Source organism: Macaca thibetana, chromosome 2, assembly GCF_024542745.1.
Source record: "Macaca thibetana thibetana isolate TM-01 chromosome 2, ASM2454274v1, whole genome shotgun sequence".
Classification (NCBI taxonomy): domain Eukaryota; kingdom Metazoa; phylum Chordata; class Mammalia; order Primates; family Cercopithecidae; genus Macaca; species Macaca thibetana.
In genome coordinates this window covers 86,819,500-86,835,085 of record NC_065579.1, presented here as the reverse complement: position 1 = coordinate 86,835,085, position 15,586 = coordinate 86,819,500, and the positions used below count along the sequence as shown (strand labels likewise).

Below are 15,586 nucleotides of genomic sequence, written 5' to 3'. Positions count from 1 at the left end.
TATACATTCTTATTTATCCACTGAAGCTGACTTCTACTAGTGAAAGTGTTGATAGCCTAATGAATTATGTAATTAAAACGAATAGCCCGTTTCTTTTAAAAGTAATTATTTAGAACATTTAATCACTCTAGACTTCTTCCCGCAGCTAACCTCCATGCATGTTTGTATTTATGTAATATAAAAAGATTGAATTCCAACTATTTGATTTTTAAAAAAGTAGTTCTAGGAAATAAATGTAAGCCCTCATGGGAATAAATAAGTTATTAATTTATGGTGAAAAAGTTAATCTTTTATAAACTTAATTTTACAATGTAGATGTGACAGCATAGAAAAACTAAAGGCCCAGATACCCAAGATGGAACAAGAATTGAAAGAACCAGGACGATTTAAGGATTTTTACCAGTTTACTTTTAATTTTGCAAAGAATCCAGGACAAAAAGGATTAGGTAAGAATTTTTAAAAATTATATTTGGTGTTTCAGATATATTCAAATACATTGACAGTGTCATTTTTGTAATAGAAAGTTGTGTGTTTTGAGCATAAAGTCATGAAAATACCAATTATTGAAAAGTAATTAGAAACAGGAAACTTTTAATCAGAGAATACCATGCACACTGAATAATAAGTTTACCCTGGGTACTACATGTGAACCACTGATTTTTGTTTTATGAAAACTACAGTCAGTATAGAAGATAGTTGTTAAAATTCCACTGACATTTATTTATTTATGCATTCATTCATTTACTCATTTTTTCCATTCATGATCCTGAAGATATTTTAGGATCTTAGAATCTATAGAAATAGCACTATAAGATTTGAGTCATAGAATGCCAGATAAATTTATTCTTTTTTGTTATGATTTATTTGAAAACTATAAGGATGAAAAAGGAAATGCTTATCATTCATAATCTTATCCAGAAATAATCACTGTAAAAGTTTAGATCAATCCATTTGTATTTGTACATTTGCTTTTGGGATAGCTAAAGGATATGAGAGTAAAAGATACAGTGTAATTTGCAAATTACCTAAAAAGATTAGATAGTGCTAGTAGATAATTACAAAATAATAAAAGTGTGTAAGGGTTTTAGAGGGAGAAATGAGTAAAAGCAGGAGTGGTTGGGAAATGCTTCCTGGACAAGGTGGAATATGAACTAAAAGGTTTGGTATTTGGCTAGACAAGGGAAGATAAAAGATGTTCCAGTGAGAAGATAGTTATGAAGGTCTAAAATTTCAGCAATAAGCTTGGCTTTGTGCAAGAGAGAAGTTGTTGGTTTGATTTTAGTGGGAATGCTTGTTTGGAGATTAAATTGGTGAGACACAAGAAAGCTAAATAACCACAGACTTCTTTTGAAATCAGAAAGGGTTTTGTTTCTGTGTTTTTTGGAGACAGAAAGGTTTCAATTGGAATTTGTGGGAAATGGGGACCCAGTGAAGATTTTGGTGATGGTGGTAACTTCCATTTAATGTGAGCTTTTAGTATGCCTGGCACTGTGCTAAGTACTGTACTTTACATATACTACTTGTCTTGTATGTAAGTCCATTTCATGTTGCTGTAACAGAATACCTGAGATTGGGTAACGTATAAAGAGGTTTGTTTAGCTCATGATTCTGCAGGCTAGGAGTGGGGCATGGCCCTGGCTTCTGCAGAAGACTTTTATGCTGCATCATCATACGGCAGACAAGGTCAAAGGGGAAGTGGACTCCTGTGAAGAGAGAGACCAAACAGGAGGAGAAGCCTCGCTTTTAATAACACACTCCAGGAACGAATCTGTTCCCTCTGGCAAAAAAACGAGAATAGCACCAAGCCATTCATGAGGGACCCACCCCCATGAGTCAGACATTGCCCACCAGACCCCACCTTACAGCACCACCACACTGGGGATAAAATTTCATTATGAGTTTTGGTGGGAACAAACCAACCATATCCAAACCATACCATTGCCTCATTTAATGTTTACCAATTTTTTGAGTTATTCATCCTTTCATTCAGTAATTTACCACCTGCTATGTGCTGTGCCAAATACATAGTAATAAAGTGCTAGCCGTTTATTATCCTTAATTTGAAGATGAGGAAATTTAGGCACAGAAAGGTTGAGTAACTTACCCAGTGAAGGTAAGTGAGGTCTTTTTTTTTTGGTTTTTGAAGATACAGTAGTAGTTGGAGAGGCTAATAATTAGGGCCTTTTGCACTAATTCCTCTTTATTTTTTAAATTAGCAGTGGGAAAGTATTGAGAAACAGATTATATTAACAGAGATTAGACTGAGGAAGTGACGGAAAGGTAGAGAGGAAGGGATAAATGTATAACCTTTGTAATGTAGTATGGCCCCACGAGTTACTAAACATGACTGAATTGATCAGAGATTCATAACATATTTGTAAAGCGAAATTCTCAGTGATAAAGCCTTCTTGCCAGCTTGATTGTTCAATATAGATTGGATTTTATTCTTAAAGGAAAAATCCTCAATTTGCGGGCAAAATAAGCCAGGATACCTACAATTAGTTTCTCTGTCTGGGGCCATCAGTTAACTGGGATGTTTTTTCTATTTTTCCCTTTCCTTTCCACAAATCTGTTAAAGTCTTTGAATTTACATGTATGTGTAAAATCTTTATTTTGTCATATTTAGAAATGTAGCACAATATTTTGATAAGATTAAATATAATGTGAATGTCAAATGTTGATTTAAAGGGACATAACCTATTTCTTAGTTATATCTCTACCCTTTACTGGAGCACAAAATAAATGGTGTTTTGGGTGAATATATACTTTTGATACTGAATCTTAGTTTTTATTATATGTGGTAAAAATTGAGCAAAATTAAAATTTTATAAGTATTGGATATATTAATATGGTAAATTAGAATTTTAGATTACAGGAAAAATTATGTGAAAGCATTATATTTAAGAATTATGTATGTTTATTCTGTTATCTAATAAGTATTGTGCTTAAGAAAAAAATGTAATATTTAAAGGATGTAGAGTTTTTGTTTTGTAAGATGAGCATTCTGAAGATCGATGGCACAGCAATGTGAATGTACTTCACACCGAACTGCACATTCAAGACATTTCAGATGATAAACTTTGTTATATGTATTTAATTACAATGAAAATATTATTTAAGACCCTCCCAAACCATACAGTGTACAATACAAAGAGTGAACTCTAATGTAGAATGTGAACTTTAGTCAATGGTAATGTATTCATATTGATTCATCAGTTATAAAAAATATACCACACTAAAGCAAGATGTTAAAAATAGTAGGAACTGACTGGGGAAGAGGGTATATGGAAATCTCTACTTTCTGCTCAACTTTTCATAAACCTAAAACTAAAAAAGTCTATTAATTAAAAAAAAGAAACATGTAGTAAGAGACAAATCCTAGGTTTTTTTTGGTTTGTTTTGCTTTGGTGTTAGGTATCAGGAAATGTAATGACTTGCTTATTTGCAGAGTTTAATTAAAAAGGAAACAGTTTTTTTTAACAGCCTTTCTAAGGGTTCACAGTGCTCTTACATTACAAGAGTTGGCAGAGAGGAATTAGAAGATCATAGGAGACGAGGTAAGGCCCAAAACAAATTGGCAGAGAGTGAGTGACAACACTGTGGTTTGTTTATAAATAGCTGCGCTAATTAAAATGAGAACTGGTGTTTTCCTTTTTTTTTTTTTTAATGCAGGGTCTTGCTCTGTTGCCCAGGCTAGAGTGCAGTGGTGCGATCATGGCTCACTGCAGGCTTGACTTCCTGGGCTCAAGTGATCCTCCTGCCTCAGCCTCCCAAGTAGCTGGAACTATATAGGCAAGCACCCACCATGCCAGGCTAATTTTCTAATTTCTTGTGGAGCTGAAGACTTGCTGTATTGCCCAGGCTGATTATTTTTTCACTTTTTATAACCTTATTTCTTGTGATACCAGGATACGGTGCTTCCTCTGTTGCCATCTGCTTTAGTAATCTGACTTAAACATTTAAAAAAAAATTTTTTTTAGATACAGGATCCTGGCTCTCTTGCCTAGGTTGGACTGTAGTGCCACAATCGTAGCTCACTTCAGTCTCAAACTCCTAGGCTCAAGTGATCCTCCTGCCTCTGCCTCCGGAGTAGCCAAGACTACAGGCGTGTGCCACCACGCCTGGCTAATTTTTAAATTTTTTGTAGAGATAAGAACTCTCCGTGTTGCCTAGGCTGGCCTCAACCTCCTGGCCTCAAGTGATCACCCTGCCTTGGCCTCCCAAAATCTTGGGATTACAGGCATGAGCTGCCACACCCAGCCTGCTGTTTTCTGATAATTGCCTGAATCTTAAATTTGAAAGGGATTTCGTAAGTCCTCTATAAAATTTAGCCCACCCAAAGTAGGATCCTTACCTGGTGCTCCTTCAGCTTCTCCTTTTGCACATGCAGGGACTGGACACACATTGTTTTAGGAAGTCGTCCATTCCTATCACAGAATATCCTTAACTTGTTATTACACAGTTCTTCCTTATTAAGCTAACATCTTTGTCTTTATTACTTCTACCATTGCTCTTACTTGTCCCCCAGTGCAACACAAAGGCTAAAATTAAAGATCCGCTCTCAGTTACCTTTTGTTTTTTTTCCAGGCCAGAATTCCGGTTATTTTAACTATTCTTATAGGAGACGTTTGTTACTCCCACTACTATCACCCCAAACACATTTCCAATGTCTTTCAAAATAGAGCCCATAAAGTTGAACATCATATTTCAAAAGGAGGCTAAGTAATGTATAACACTGTGGATCTGTTAATTTTTGTGAGACTATTCATTATGTTAATTTGATCAAAGATTATATATGTTCTTTAGCAGCCATATCATTTTTAGGGCCATACTGAACTTTTATTAGGCTAAAGTCTGTGAGTCACTTTCTTGTAGGTTGTGGTTCAGCTGGAATCTTATACCTCTACAATTGATTTAAATGATTTGAACATTATTCATTAAACATTTAGTTTCATATTTAGGAACAATTTTATAGTGTTTTAAAGAGCATGATCATCTATATAATCCCATTTGGTTCTCATAACAACCCCTTTGAGCTAAGTAAAAGCATATTATCTTCTCCATCATATAGATGAGGAAACTCATAGCCAGAGAGACTGACTTGTTAATAAGGTCACCTAACTGGAGAGTGGTTGGACTGGCACTGAGACTAGATCTCAGAACTTAGGACTCCACATTCTGTGTTTTGTTGTTGTTGTTATGTTGTATTAGCTGTAGATATTTCTAAGTATATTAAGACATTGTGGCTTTTGCCTGCTCCCAGTAAGGGGCAATTGTGGTTTCGGTGATGAGCTCCCAGAAGAGCAACGTGCCTCATTCCAGGCCTCAGAAGCACCGGAATATATTTAGCTTCAAAAATGACAAGTTCAGCTGGGCACGGTGGCTCATGCCTGTAATCCTAGCACTTTGGAGGCTGAGGCGGGTGGATCACTTGAGGTCAGGAGTTCGAGACCAGCCTTACCAACATGGTGAAACCCTATCTCTACTAAAAATACAAAAATTAGCCAGGCATGGTGGTGCCTGCCTGTAATCCCAGCTACCCAGCTACCCAGGGGGCTGAGGCAGGAGAATGGCTTGAACCTGGGAGTCAAAGGTTGCAGTGAGCTGAGATCGTGCCACTGCACTTCAGCCTGGGCGACACAGCAAGACTCTGCTTCAAAAAAAAAAAAAAAGTTTGATAAGAGTGTTCAGACCAAGAAAAGTAATGCAAAACTTCATGATGCGGCCGGGCGTAGTGGCTCACGTCTGTAATCCCAGAACTTTGGGAGGCCAAGGCAGGTGGATCTCCTGAAGTCAGGAGTTGAAGACCAGCCTGACCAACATGGTGAAACCCTGTCTCTACCAAAAATACAAAAATTAGCCAGGCATGGTAGTGGGTGCCTATAATCCCAGCTACTTGGGAGGCTGAGGCAGGAGAATCACTTGAACCTGGGAGGTGGAGGTTGCAGTGAGCCGAGATCGTGCCACTGCACTCCAGCCTGTGTGAGAGAGTGAGACTCTGTCTCAAAAAAAAAAAAATAAAAACAAAAACCTCCTGATGGAGTATGTCAGCACTGTAAAACTGTAAAGAAGTTCTTGAGTGGTGTGTAAAATATAGCAAATACAAACCATTATCAGACCTAAAAAACATGTTAAATGTTTATAGAAGACAGTGGAGGATTCATATAACGTGTAGATCATGTGCCTATGAACTTGAAGTTTGCGCAAAATGTGGAAAGAAGACATTGCTATTCTGTTCCATAAAGAACCAGGAAAAACAGAAAATATTGAAAATAGAATCTAAGTTCCAACCATAGAAGAAGTGAAGAAAGTGATGATGGTTTAGATTTTGATATTGGTTTAGAAAACACAGGAGGAGACCATCAAGTGAATTAATATCACTGTATTAAAAGTCAGTTTAAGTTAGCTGGGTATGGTGGTGCATGCCTGTCATCCCAGCTACTCAGAAGGCTGAGGCAGGAGAATCGCTTGAACCCGGGAGGCAGAGGTTGCAGTGAGCCAAGATCGCACCATTGCACTCCATTCAGGGCAACAGAGCAAGACTCAGTCTCAAAAAAAAAGAAAGGTAAATTTAAGAATGTGAAATTCTGACCAACTTCTGACTGTTTCACAAAAGATACTGTGAAATCCTAATGACGAAATCAGAAAAAGCTATAGAAAAATAGATTTTAGGCATGAACAATATAAATTGTGTATGATGTATTATCTAATACTAAACTAAACCAGATTCAGAATTGATGGTTGTATAAGAAAAGAACCACCTCATGTAAAAATAAGATGACATTATTATATTGCTAGCCTCAAAAATTGGTCCTCAGTAAGGGCCTTTTGGTAAATGATCTCAAGTAAATGACTCATAGCAAAAGCCTCATCACTTGCGTTTGCATGTTACAGAGCAGAAGCAGCATTCTCAAATAATAATGTTTAACAAGTGTATAGCGATTTTTATTTGTATTTTTATATACCTCATCACATTGCTTTTACCTTTTTTCTTGTGAAATGTGCATACAGAAAAAAATGCATAGAATTTATATAGATAATAAATATAAGGAAAAGCTAATTCATTAAACAGCCAGGTGAAGAAACTACCAGCATCAGAAGATCCCAGTGAGACTCTCTCAGCAAAAGCTCATCTTTCTTCCCAGAGTTGGAAATTATTCTGAATTTTGATAATTAGAGGGACTTAATTCCTTTGCTACCCATGTTTGCGTTCCTAAACAATATAAATTAGCTTTGTCTAGTTTTTTAACTCTTTCCTCTTTTTGTTCTGAAAAATATCAATTGAAAATATCAATCAAAAAAGGTAGCAAAATAGTTCTGTGAACTTTTGCATATTCTTCACCTGGATTCCCAATTGTTAACATTTTACCACGTTTTCTTTATATATCAATGGATGGATGTACACACATATTTTATTTGCTGAACCATTTGAAATTGTTGAAGCACTGGTTTTGAACTTTATGTGAACAGACTTATACTATATATGTTATATCTCTTTTTCATTGTTATAAAATTTGTTGAAATTGATTAAAAAAAGACATTGTAAATAGGATTTTAAATCACCATTCCATCCTCCCTAGTGAGCTGGCAACATTTTGTTTCTTTTAGGGACTGTGATTGGGTCTAGTCTCAATTCATTTCCATGTTCATCCTGCATTCAGCTGATGATCTGCTGTGAAATCCCACATTATTCTTGTTGATTCTCTTTGAAAGAATAACATGGGGAGTATCTCTGTTTGCATTTTACATTTTACTGTAAGGACTTAAGGATTTATTCTGCAAGGATTCAATTTTAGGCAATAGCTTGTTATTAGGACTTGCTTATTTCTTTTTCTCTATATTTTCCTTCCATTTATTTTAACTGCTATTGCTTCTTGTTACCTTATCAATGACTTTGTTGTCTTTACCAATACTGCTTCAGAATGTAATATAATAATTCTAAATGATTTAAAATAATGGTAATAGTAAGAACTGATAGGTTATTTACCAGATACTGTTATAAATGCTTTGTGTGTATTAACTCATTTAGCCTTAGAACAACCCAGTAATGATAGGTACTATTGTTATCTTCGTTTTAAACTGAAAGAGAAGTCAGCCCAGTTGCCCAAGGTCACTTAACTGGTTGTAGACTAGGGGTTTAAGAGACGAAAACTCATACTCTAAACTACTATGTTGAACCACCTCTCTCTAGCTAAGCTGCTCTCTTCATCACTTAGAAACTTCTTTCTAAGGGCTTCTTTTCCTATACCTGTGACAATTAACGTTTTATCCTTGTTTAATCTTATGTATTTCAGCTCTTAGTTATAACTTACTAATCTTTTTGAGTTAAAGCCTTCCTTTTTTATTCAAAAACACTTGACTGCTTACACTGAGAGCGTAGAGTCAAGAGCATTTTTAGTCTGTCTGGGGTAGTTTGCAATACCTTCAAAAAGGGTATAGTTTTTGAGCCTTGAAGAATAATGCACATTTTCAAGACCAAAGGAAAAAAGCCATTTCAGGTTGAGGGGTTAGCATGTTCACTTGCTCAGAGGTGAAAGAACATTCCACCTTTGAGGAACTGCAAGTGAGTTCATTTGACTAGAAGTGCAAATTTTATCTAAAGGTAATTGGAAATCATTGAAGAATTTTAACATGGAAGTGACACCAGATTCATGCCTGAAAGGTCCATCTCAAAGCACTGTGGCCCTTTGAAAGGAGTGAAAGCTAGACTAGAAGAGAGATTGGTTATGGAGCTATCCCAGTGATTTAGTTAGAAATGAGGAATATCCTAACATAGGCCTTCCCAGTGGGGATGAAGAAGAGATAGATTTAAAAGGTACTTTGGTTGGTTGTATATGATGAGGAAGGAAGGAGCCTTTCTCAGGGATTATCAACACTTTCAGGAGACATCTGGGGAACCTGTAGGGTTTTTGTCATAATGACCTAAGGTTTCTACTGGCCATGGGAAGGGGGTGCAGGGTGGTGGGGATGGGGGCAGTGCTAATGAGAAGTGTTTCATTGAGAAATACTGTAGTGGGTGGTGACATTGAGAGAGAGAAGGAAGAGCAGGTCTGCAGAGGTAAGACAGAGTTCAGTTTGAGCCCTGCTGAGTTGAAGTTGTTCGTGGATACCAAGTTGAAGATGTCTTCAGGCAGTTAGATATCTGAGTCTAGAATATAGAGATAGGTTTCAGATTTAGGAGCTGTTAGGGGTGGTTGAATGTATAACATGAAAAATGATACAGGTTTGAGAATCTGAGGGAGATTAGAAAAGTGGTTATTGTTGACACATATTGTTAAAAAACACCAACATTTAATGGATGAATGGAGGAAGAGGAGCCCCTGGAAAAGAAAGTGAGAAGCCTAGATTGAATGGAGGAAAATCAGTAGAGTGCTTATCATTGAAGCTGAAGGAAGTGACAGTTCTATCAGGAGGTATGCTCAGTTCTCTAAGATATGGCAGAGAGGACATAAGAGTATTCATTTAGTAACCGGAGGGTCTGATGACCCTTCAGAGTTTTAATTTCATTGGGGTGGATGACAGGTTAGACATTGGTTAACAGGATTAGAATGTGTGGGAAATGGGCAAACAGGGCAATGAATGTAGACTGTAAGAAATTCCCTTCTTTTGACCAGGCGCGGTGGCTCACACCTGTAATCCCAGCACTTTGAGAGGCCGAGGTGGGCGGATCACCTGAGGTCAGAAGTTCGAGACCATCCTGACCAACATGGAGAAATCCTGTCTTTACTAAAAATAAAAAATTAACTGGGCGTGGTGGTGCATGCCTGTAATCCCAGCTACTTGGGAAGCTGAGGCAGGAGTATCACTTGAATCCGGGAGGCAGAGGTTGCAGTAAGCAGAGATTGTGCCAGCCTGGGCAACAAGAGTGAAACTCCATCTCAAAAAAAAAAAAAAAATCCCTTCTTTTACAACCTGAACTTTCTTTGTTTTGTGTGTGTGTGTTTTTTGGAGACAGGGTCTCTCTGTCACCCAGACTGGAGTGCAGTGGCACAACATGACCTACTGCAACCTCAACCTGCTGGGCTCCGTCGATCCTCCTGCCTCAGCCTCTCGAGTAGCTAGGACTGCAGGCATGTACCACCATGCTCGGCTGGTTTTTTTGATTTTTAGTAGAGACCAAGTCTCACTATGTTCAGGATTACAACCTGAACTTTTACTTTTGTCAGATTCTTATTTTGGTATATCAGCTTGACATATCGGCATTTATAGGTGCCACATGGTTAATACTTATTTGAGTATTTCATTGTCATCCTAATTTTATACAAATTAGTTGAAAAGGAAAAAAGTACACTAGCAGTACGCTTAGTTCTCATAAATTTAAAGCATTTAAAGTGAAGTGAATTAAGCACACTAATAACAGCAAATATTTAGTCTCAGCTGAACATTTTTGGCACTTAAGCCAGATAATTTTACATTGAGTTGGTAAAGAACAGAATTGAACAACCTGGAAGGAATATTGGCTTTACAGATTTTACAGATTGCAAAGATTAAAAGGGAAGTGCCATTAGAAATAGGTGTTAGGTATTTTTTTTTTTTTTTTTTTTGAGATGTAGTTTTGTTCTTGTCACCCAGGCTGGAGTGCAATGGGGCCATCTCGGCTCACTGCAACCTTTGCCTCCTGGGTTCAAGTGATTCTCCTGCCTCAGCCTCCCGAGTAGCTGGGATTACAAGTGCCCACCATAATGCCGGCCAATTTTTTTGCATTTTTAGTAGAGATGGGGTTTTGCCATGTTGGCCAGGCTGGTCTCGAGCTCCTGACCTCAGGTGATTCGCCCACCTCTGCCTCCCAAAGTGCTGGGATTACATCTATGAGCCACTGCGCCCAGCCGGTATTATGCATGTTTTAGTTCTCTTAAAACATGGGCGTCAGAATTTGATTTTCAAACAAATTATGTATAAAAGTAGGAGATTCTGAGTGCTGTTTCAGTATTACCTGTGAAGGGAAGGAGAAAAAGGGTATAGCCAGTAAAGGTGATAAGAGATCCAAGAGAGCTACAGAGCAAGACTGTCTCAAATAATAACAATAATAAAAATAAATAAATAAACCTATTTTGATTGACCAAAAAAAAAAGATCCAAGAAAGATTTTTAAAAGATAAGTGATAACTTGGCCGAGTGCGGTGGCTCATGCCTGTAATCCCAGCACTTTGGTAGACCGAGGTGGGCAGATCACAAGGTTGGGAGATCGAGACCATACTGGCCAACATAGTGAAACTCCATCTCTACTAAAAATACAAAAATTAGCAGGGCGTGGTAGTGTGTGCCTATAATCCCAGCTACTCAGGAGGCTGAAGCAGAATCGCTTGAACCGGGGAGTTGTAGGCTGCAGTGAACCGAGATCGCGCCACAGCACTCCAGCCTGGCGACACAGCGAGACTCCATCTCAAAAAAAAAAAAAAAAAAAAAAAAGATATGTTTCTGTTTCTTGATGGAGTTCAAAATGCCAGAGAACAAGGTAAAGTTGGAGATGTAGAGAAGAGGGGAAAGTGAATCAACAGACAAGATTCCTTGAAGAGGCAGGATGGTATTGGATTTAGAATAGAGGTGTAAGGGGCTTATCCTTGGATAGAAGAAAGGAGAGTTTCTTCTGTTGAGTTTGAAGGAAGATGATGATGGATTTGAAGGTAAGTACGTTTGTATGTGAAACCGTAGGAAGTTTGTCCACTTAACAGTTTCTGAATGCCTACTGTGTATTTCAGTCTGCTAGTTGAGGAATATGTAGTCTCCATCATTGAAGAAAGTTAAGGATCAGTCTTGCAGGTTTCCAGCTACTATGTGTGTATGTGGGGGTGGGGGGGTAGGTATTGTTTTTTATGTTGTGTTGTCTGTTTTTAAGAGACCTCACCTGTCACCCAGGCTGGAGTGTGGTGGCATGATCATAGCTTACTGCAGCCTTGATCTCCTGGGCTCAAAGGATTCTCCTGCTTCAGCTTCCTAGAGTAGCTGGGAATACAGGCATATACCACCACGAGCGGCTAATTTTTAAATTTTTTCTGGGGTCTTGCTATGTTGCCCAGGCTGGTCTTGAACTCCTGACCTCAAGCAGTCTTCCCTCTTCAGCTTCCCAGAGTGATGGGATTATAGGCATGTGCCACTGCATGGAGCCTATAATTGATTTCTTACAAATCATCCATTTTTGACAGCGAATTAGCATAAGTTCGCTCTTTTTTGTTTGGTTTTGAGACAGAGTCTTGTTCTGTCGCCCAGGCTGGAGTGCAGTCGTGTGATCTTGGCTCACTGCAACCTCCACCTCCCAGGTTCAAGAAATTCTCCTGTCTCAGCCTCCCAAGTAGTTGGGATTACAGGCGCCCGCTACCACACCCAGCTAATTTTTTTGTATTTTTAGTAGAGACAGGGTTTCACCATGTTGGCCAGGCCTGTTTTGAACTCCTGACCTCAAGTAATCTGCCCGCCCTGGCCTCCCAAAGTGCTAGGATTACAGGTGAGAGTCACTGCGCCTGGCCTACTCTTTGTTCTTTTTTTTCTTTTGAGACGGAGTTTTGCTTTTCTTGCCCAGACTGGAGTGGAGTGGTGTGATCTTGGCTCAGTGCAACCTCCATCTTACGGTTTCAAGCGATTCTATTGCCTCAGCCTCGCGAGTAGCTGGAATTACAGGTGCCCGCCACTATGCCCAGCTAAGTTTTGTATTTTTGGTAGAGATGGGGTTTCACAATGTTGGCCAGGCTGGTCTTAAACTCCTTACCTTGTGATCTGCCTGACTTGGCCTCCCAAAGTGCTGGGATTACACAATGTTGGCCAGGCTGGTCTTAAACTCCTTACCTTGTGATCTGCCTGACTTGGCCTCCCAAAGTGCTGGGATTACAGGTGTGAGCCACTGTGCCCGGCTCTTTGTTGCTTTTAAAAATTGGGGCAACACTTGCCCCAATTTTTGTCTTTCTTAATCTCTCATGGTTTCTCAATTATAAAGAATGATTTTGGCCAGGTGCGGTGGCTCACACCTGTAATCCCAGCACTTTGGGAGGCCGAGGCGGGCGGATCACGAGATCAGGAGATCGAGACCATCCTGGCTAACACATTGAAACCCTGTCTCCACTAAAAATACAAAAAATTAGCCGGGCGTGGTGGTGGGCGCCTGTAGTCCCAGCTACTGGGGAGGCTGAGGCAGGAGAATGGCGGGAACCCGGGAGGCGGAGCTTGCAGTGAGCCGAGATCGTGCCACTGCACTCCAGCCTGGGCGACAGAGCGACTCCGACTTAGGAAAAAAAAATGGTTTTGAGATGTCATCTATCAATAAAAGGACTTTTAAGTTACTTAGGATGTAATTTTTCTTATGCTGAAGGAGTAAATTCAGTCATAAAAACTAGATACTTTCTTAACTACTATGGTTCCTTGAAAGAGATCATAGTTCTCTGTCATGTGATAAGTGTAGTTCTCTGTCGTGTGATCAGTGTAGTTAGTCCTTTGTCATGCGGCATTATTGCCTTCTCTACCCTTCTCTGCTCCATGCCCAATTAAAAAGTCATTTATATTGTCTTTGGCAAACTTTAAGAAATTCTTAGTTTCTTACTAATTTTAAGTTTTAGATGAGTATTTTTAATGGTCTCTTTGTGGTCAGGATCAGTCAGTAAACAGTTTAGAGCATAAGGTTACTTAGAATTGAAGAGCAGTCCTTCACATTCCAACCTGTAGGTGTACCTCAGGGGTTCTCAGCTGGGTTGCCCCTCAGGTGGTCTTTGTCAATATATGGAGACATTTTTGATTGTCACCAGTGGGGGGATTGAGTGAAGCTGCTACTGGCAGCTAGTGAGTGGAGGTCAGATAGATTGCTAAGTTTCCTACAGTACACAGGACGGCACCCCTACAACAGATAATTATCTGGCCTAAAATGTTGGAAGTACCCAGGTTGAGAAATCCTGGTGTACAGTAACTAATATTTGAACACTTTTGTGAGCTACTATGTTTAACTGCATTATCTAATTTAAAATACAGAATTCCCCTGTGAAATAAGTAGTATCACTTTTTGCCCTAAAGGCCCTGGTCATTTTTGAAGAAGGAGGATATAAACTTTGGACTCATTTGTATAGGAAATTTTTAATACAAAACTATTCAGGATACAAGGTTTTTATTTTTAGACTTTCTTTGGTCTTACCTTTTATTTGTTTGTGATTTTTGCAGGGACAAATATGTATAGCATTTAAACACATAATTCTTTTTTAATATTTCAGATCTAGAAATGGCCATTGCCTACTGGAACTTAGTGCTTAATGGAAGATTTAAATTCTTAGACTTATGGAATAAATTTTTGTTGGTAAGTTCACATTTTCTGCATTTCTCTCTATTTTCTCTAAAATTCTGCTATGTTTAAAGATAAATTAACATAATGTATTGAATATAGAATGAGAAATTTGATTACCAGAATTTTGTTACACAGTTGTTTTGCATTCTTGTATTTAAAATTTTCCAAACTGTTTTTGTCCAGCTCATTTTAGTGATACAAATGTATTTTGTTTTTGTTTTTTAAATAGGAACATCATAAACGATCAATACCAAAAGACACTTGGAATCTTCTTTTAGACTTCAGTACAATGATTGCAGATGACATGTCTAATTATGATGAAGAAGGTAATGAAATTTTTTTCCACACCAATTTTTTTTGACCTGTCTTTTTATCACACACCCCTGAACTTCTTCAGTACTTTTGTTTTTCTCGGAGTTGGAATTCCCTCCTCTGAGCTTTTGTTATGATTTTTTTTTTGAGATAGAGTCTCACTGTTGCCCAGGGTGGGTGCACTGGTGCGAGCATGGCTTATTGCAAGTCTTCAAACTCCTGGGCTCAGCAGTCCTCCTGCCTCAGCCTCCCAAGTAGCTAGGACTACAGGCATGCGCCACAGTGCCTGACTAATTTCTTAACGTTTTATAGAAGTAGGGGTCTTACTGTCTTGTACTCCTGGCCTCAAGCAGTCCTCCTGCCTTGGCCTCCCAAAGTGTTGGGATTATAGGCATGAGCCACTGTGCCCAGCTCTAGGCTTTTTTTAATGCTCTTCTGAATGTATGAAATACCTTCATACATTTACCAATCTATATTTTTCTGTTTCCTTCAATTCCAACTCAGCATTCATGTCTTCCAGAAAGGCGTGAGTAATTTTCATCCGTTTTAGGTTTTCAGTTTACTTTAGGAACCTTTTTACTTGATGTGCTTTTGTACCTATTTCTATCTCTTTTTCATCTGTTAGTCTTCTGTGTAAGCTTGATTGTAAACTCCTTAAGTTCAGTGACTTTTTTTTTTTTTGAGATGGAGTCTTGCTCTGTTGCCCAGGCTGGAGTGCAATGGCGCAGTCTCGGCTCACTGCAACCTATGCCTTCTGGGTTCAAGCGATTCTCCTGCCTCAGCTTCCCAAGTAGCTGGGATTACAGGTGCCTGCCACTACGCCCAGCTAATTTTTTGTATTTTTAGTAGAGATGGGGTTTCACCATGTTGGCCAGGCTGATGTCAAACTGCTGACCTTATTGTCCACCCGCCTCGGTCTCCCAAAGTGCTGGGATTACACGCATGAGCCACTGCGCCCGGCCTATTTTTTTGTTGAAACTTACTTCAAGTGCCTAATATAGTACTGTTGGCATTCAGT

The 15,586-nt window shown here is 38.8% G+C and overlaps 1 protein-coding gene across 5 annotated transcripts in view; it reads left to right on the top strand.

The window, feature by feature from the left end:
- Positions 1 to 15,586, top strand: part of DCUN1D1 (defective in cullin neddylation 1 domain containing 1) — a 48,402-nt gene that overhangs the window by 24,813 nt on the left and 8,003 nt on the right. For 4 of the 5 annotated variants that reach the window (XM_050780137.1, XM_050780139.1, XM_050780136.1 and 1 more), the window contains exons 4-7: positions 316 to 446; positions 3,471 to 3,557; positions 14,186 to 14,268; positions 14,486 to 14,582. In XM_050780137.1, coding sequence (XP_050636094.1) covers positions 316 to 446; positions 3,471 to 3,557; positions 14,186 to 14,268; positions 14,486 to 14,582 — 398 coding nt within the window. The remainder of the gene's footprint in view (positions 1 to 315; positions 447 to 3,470; positions 3,558 to 14,185; positions 14,269 to 14,485; positions 14,583 to 15,586) is intronic. The other variant, XM_050780140.1, reaches the window with a different exon arrangement.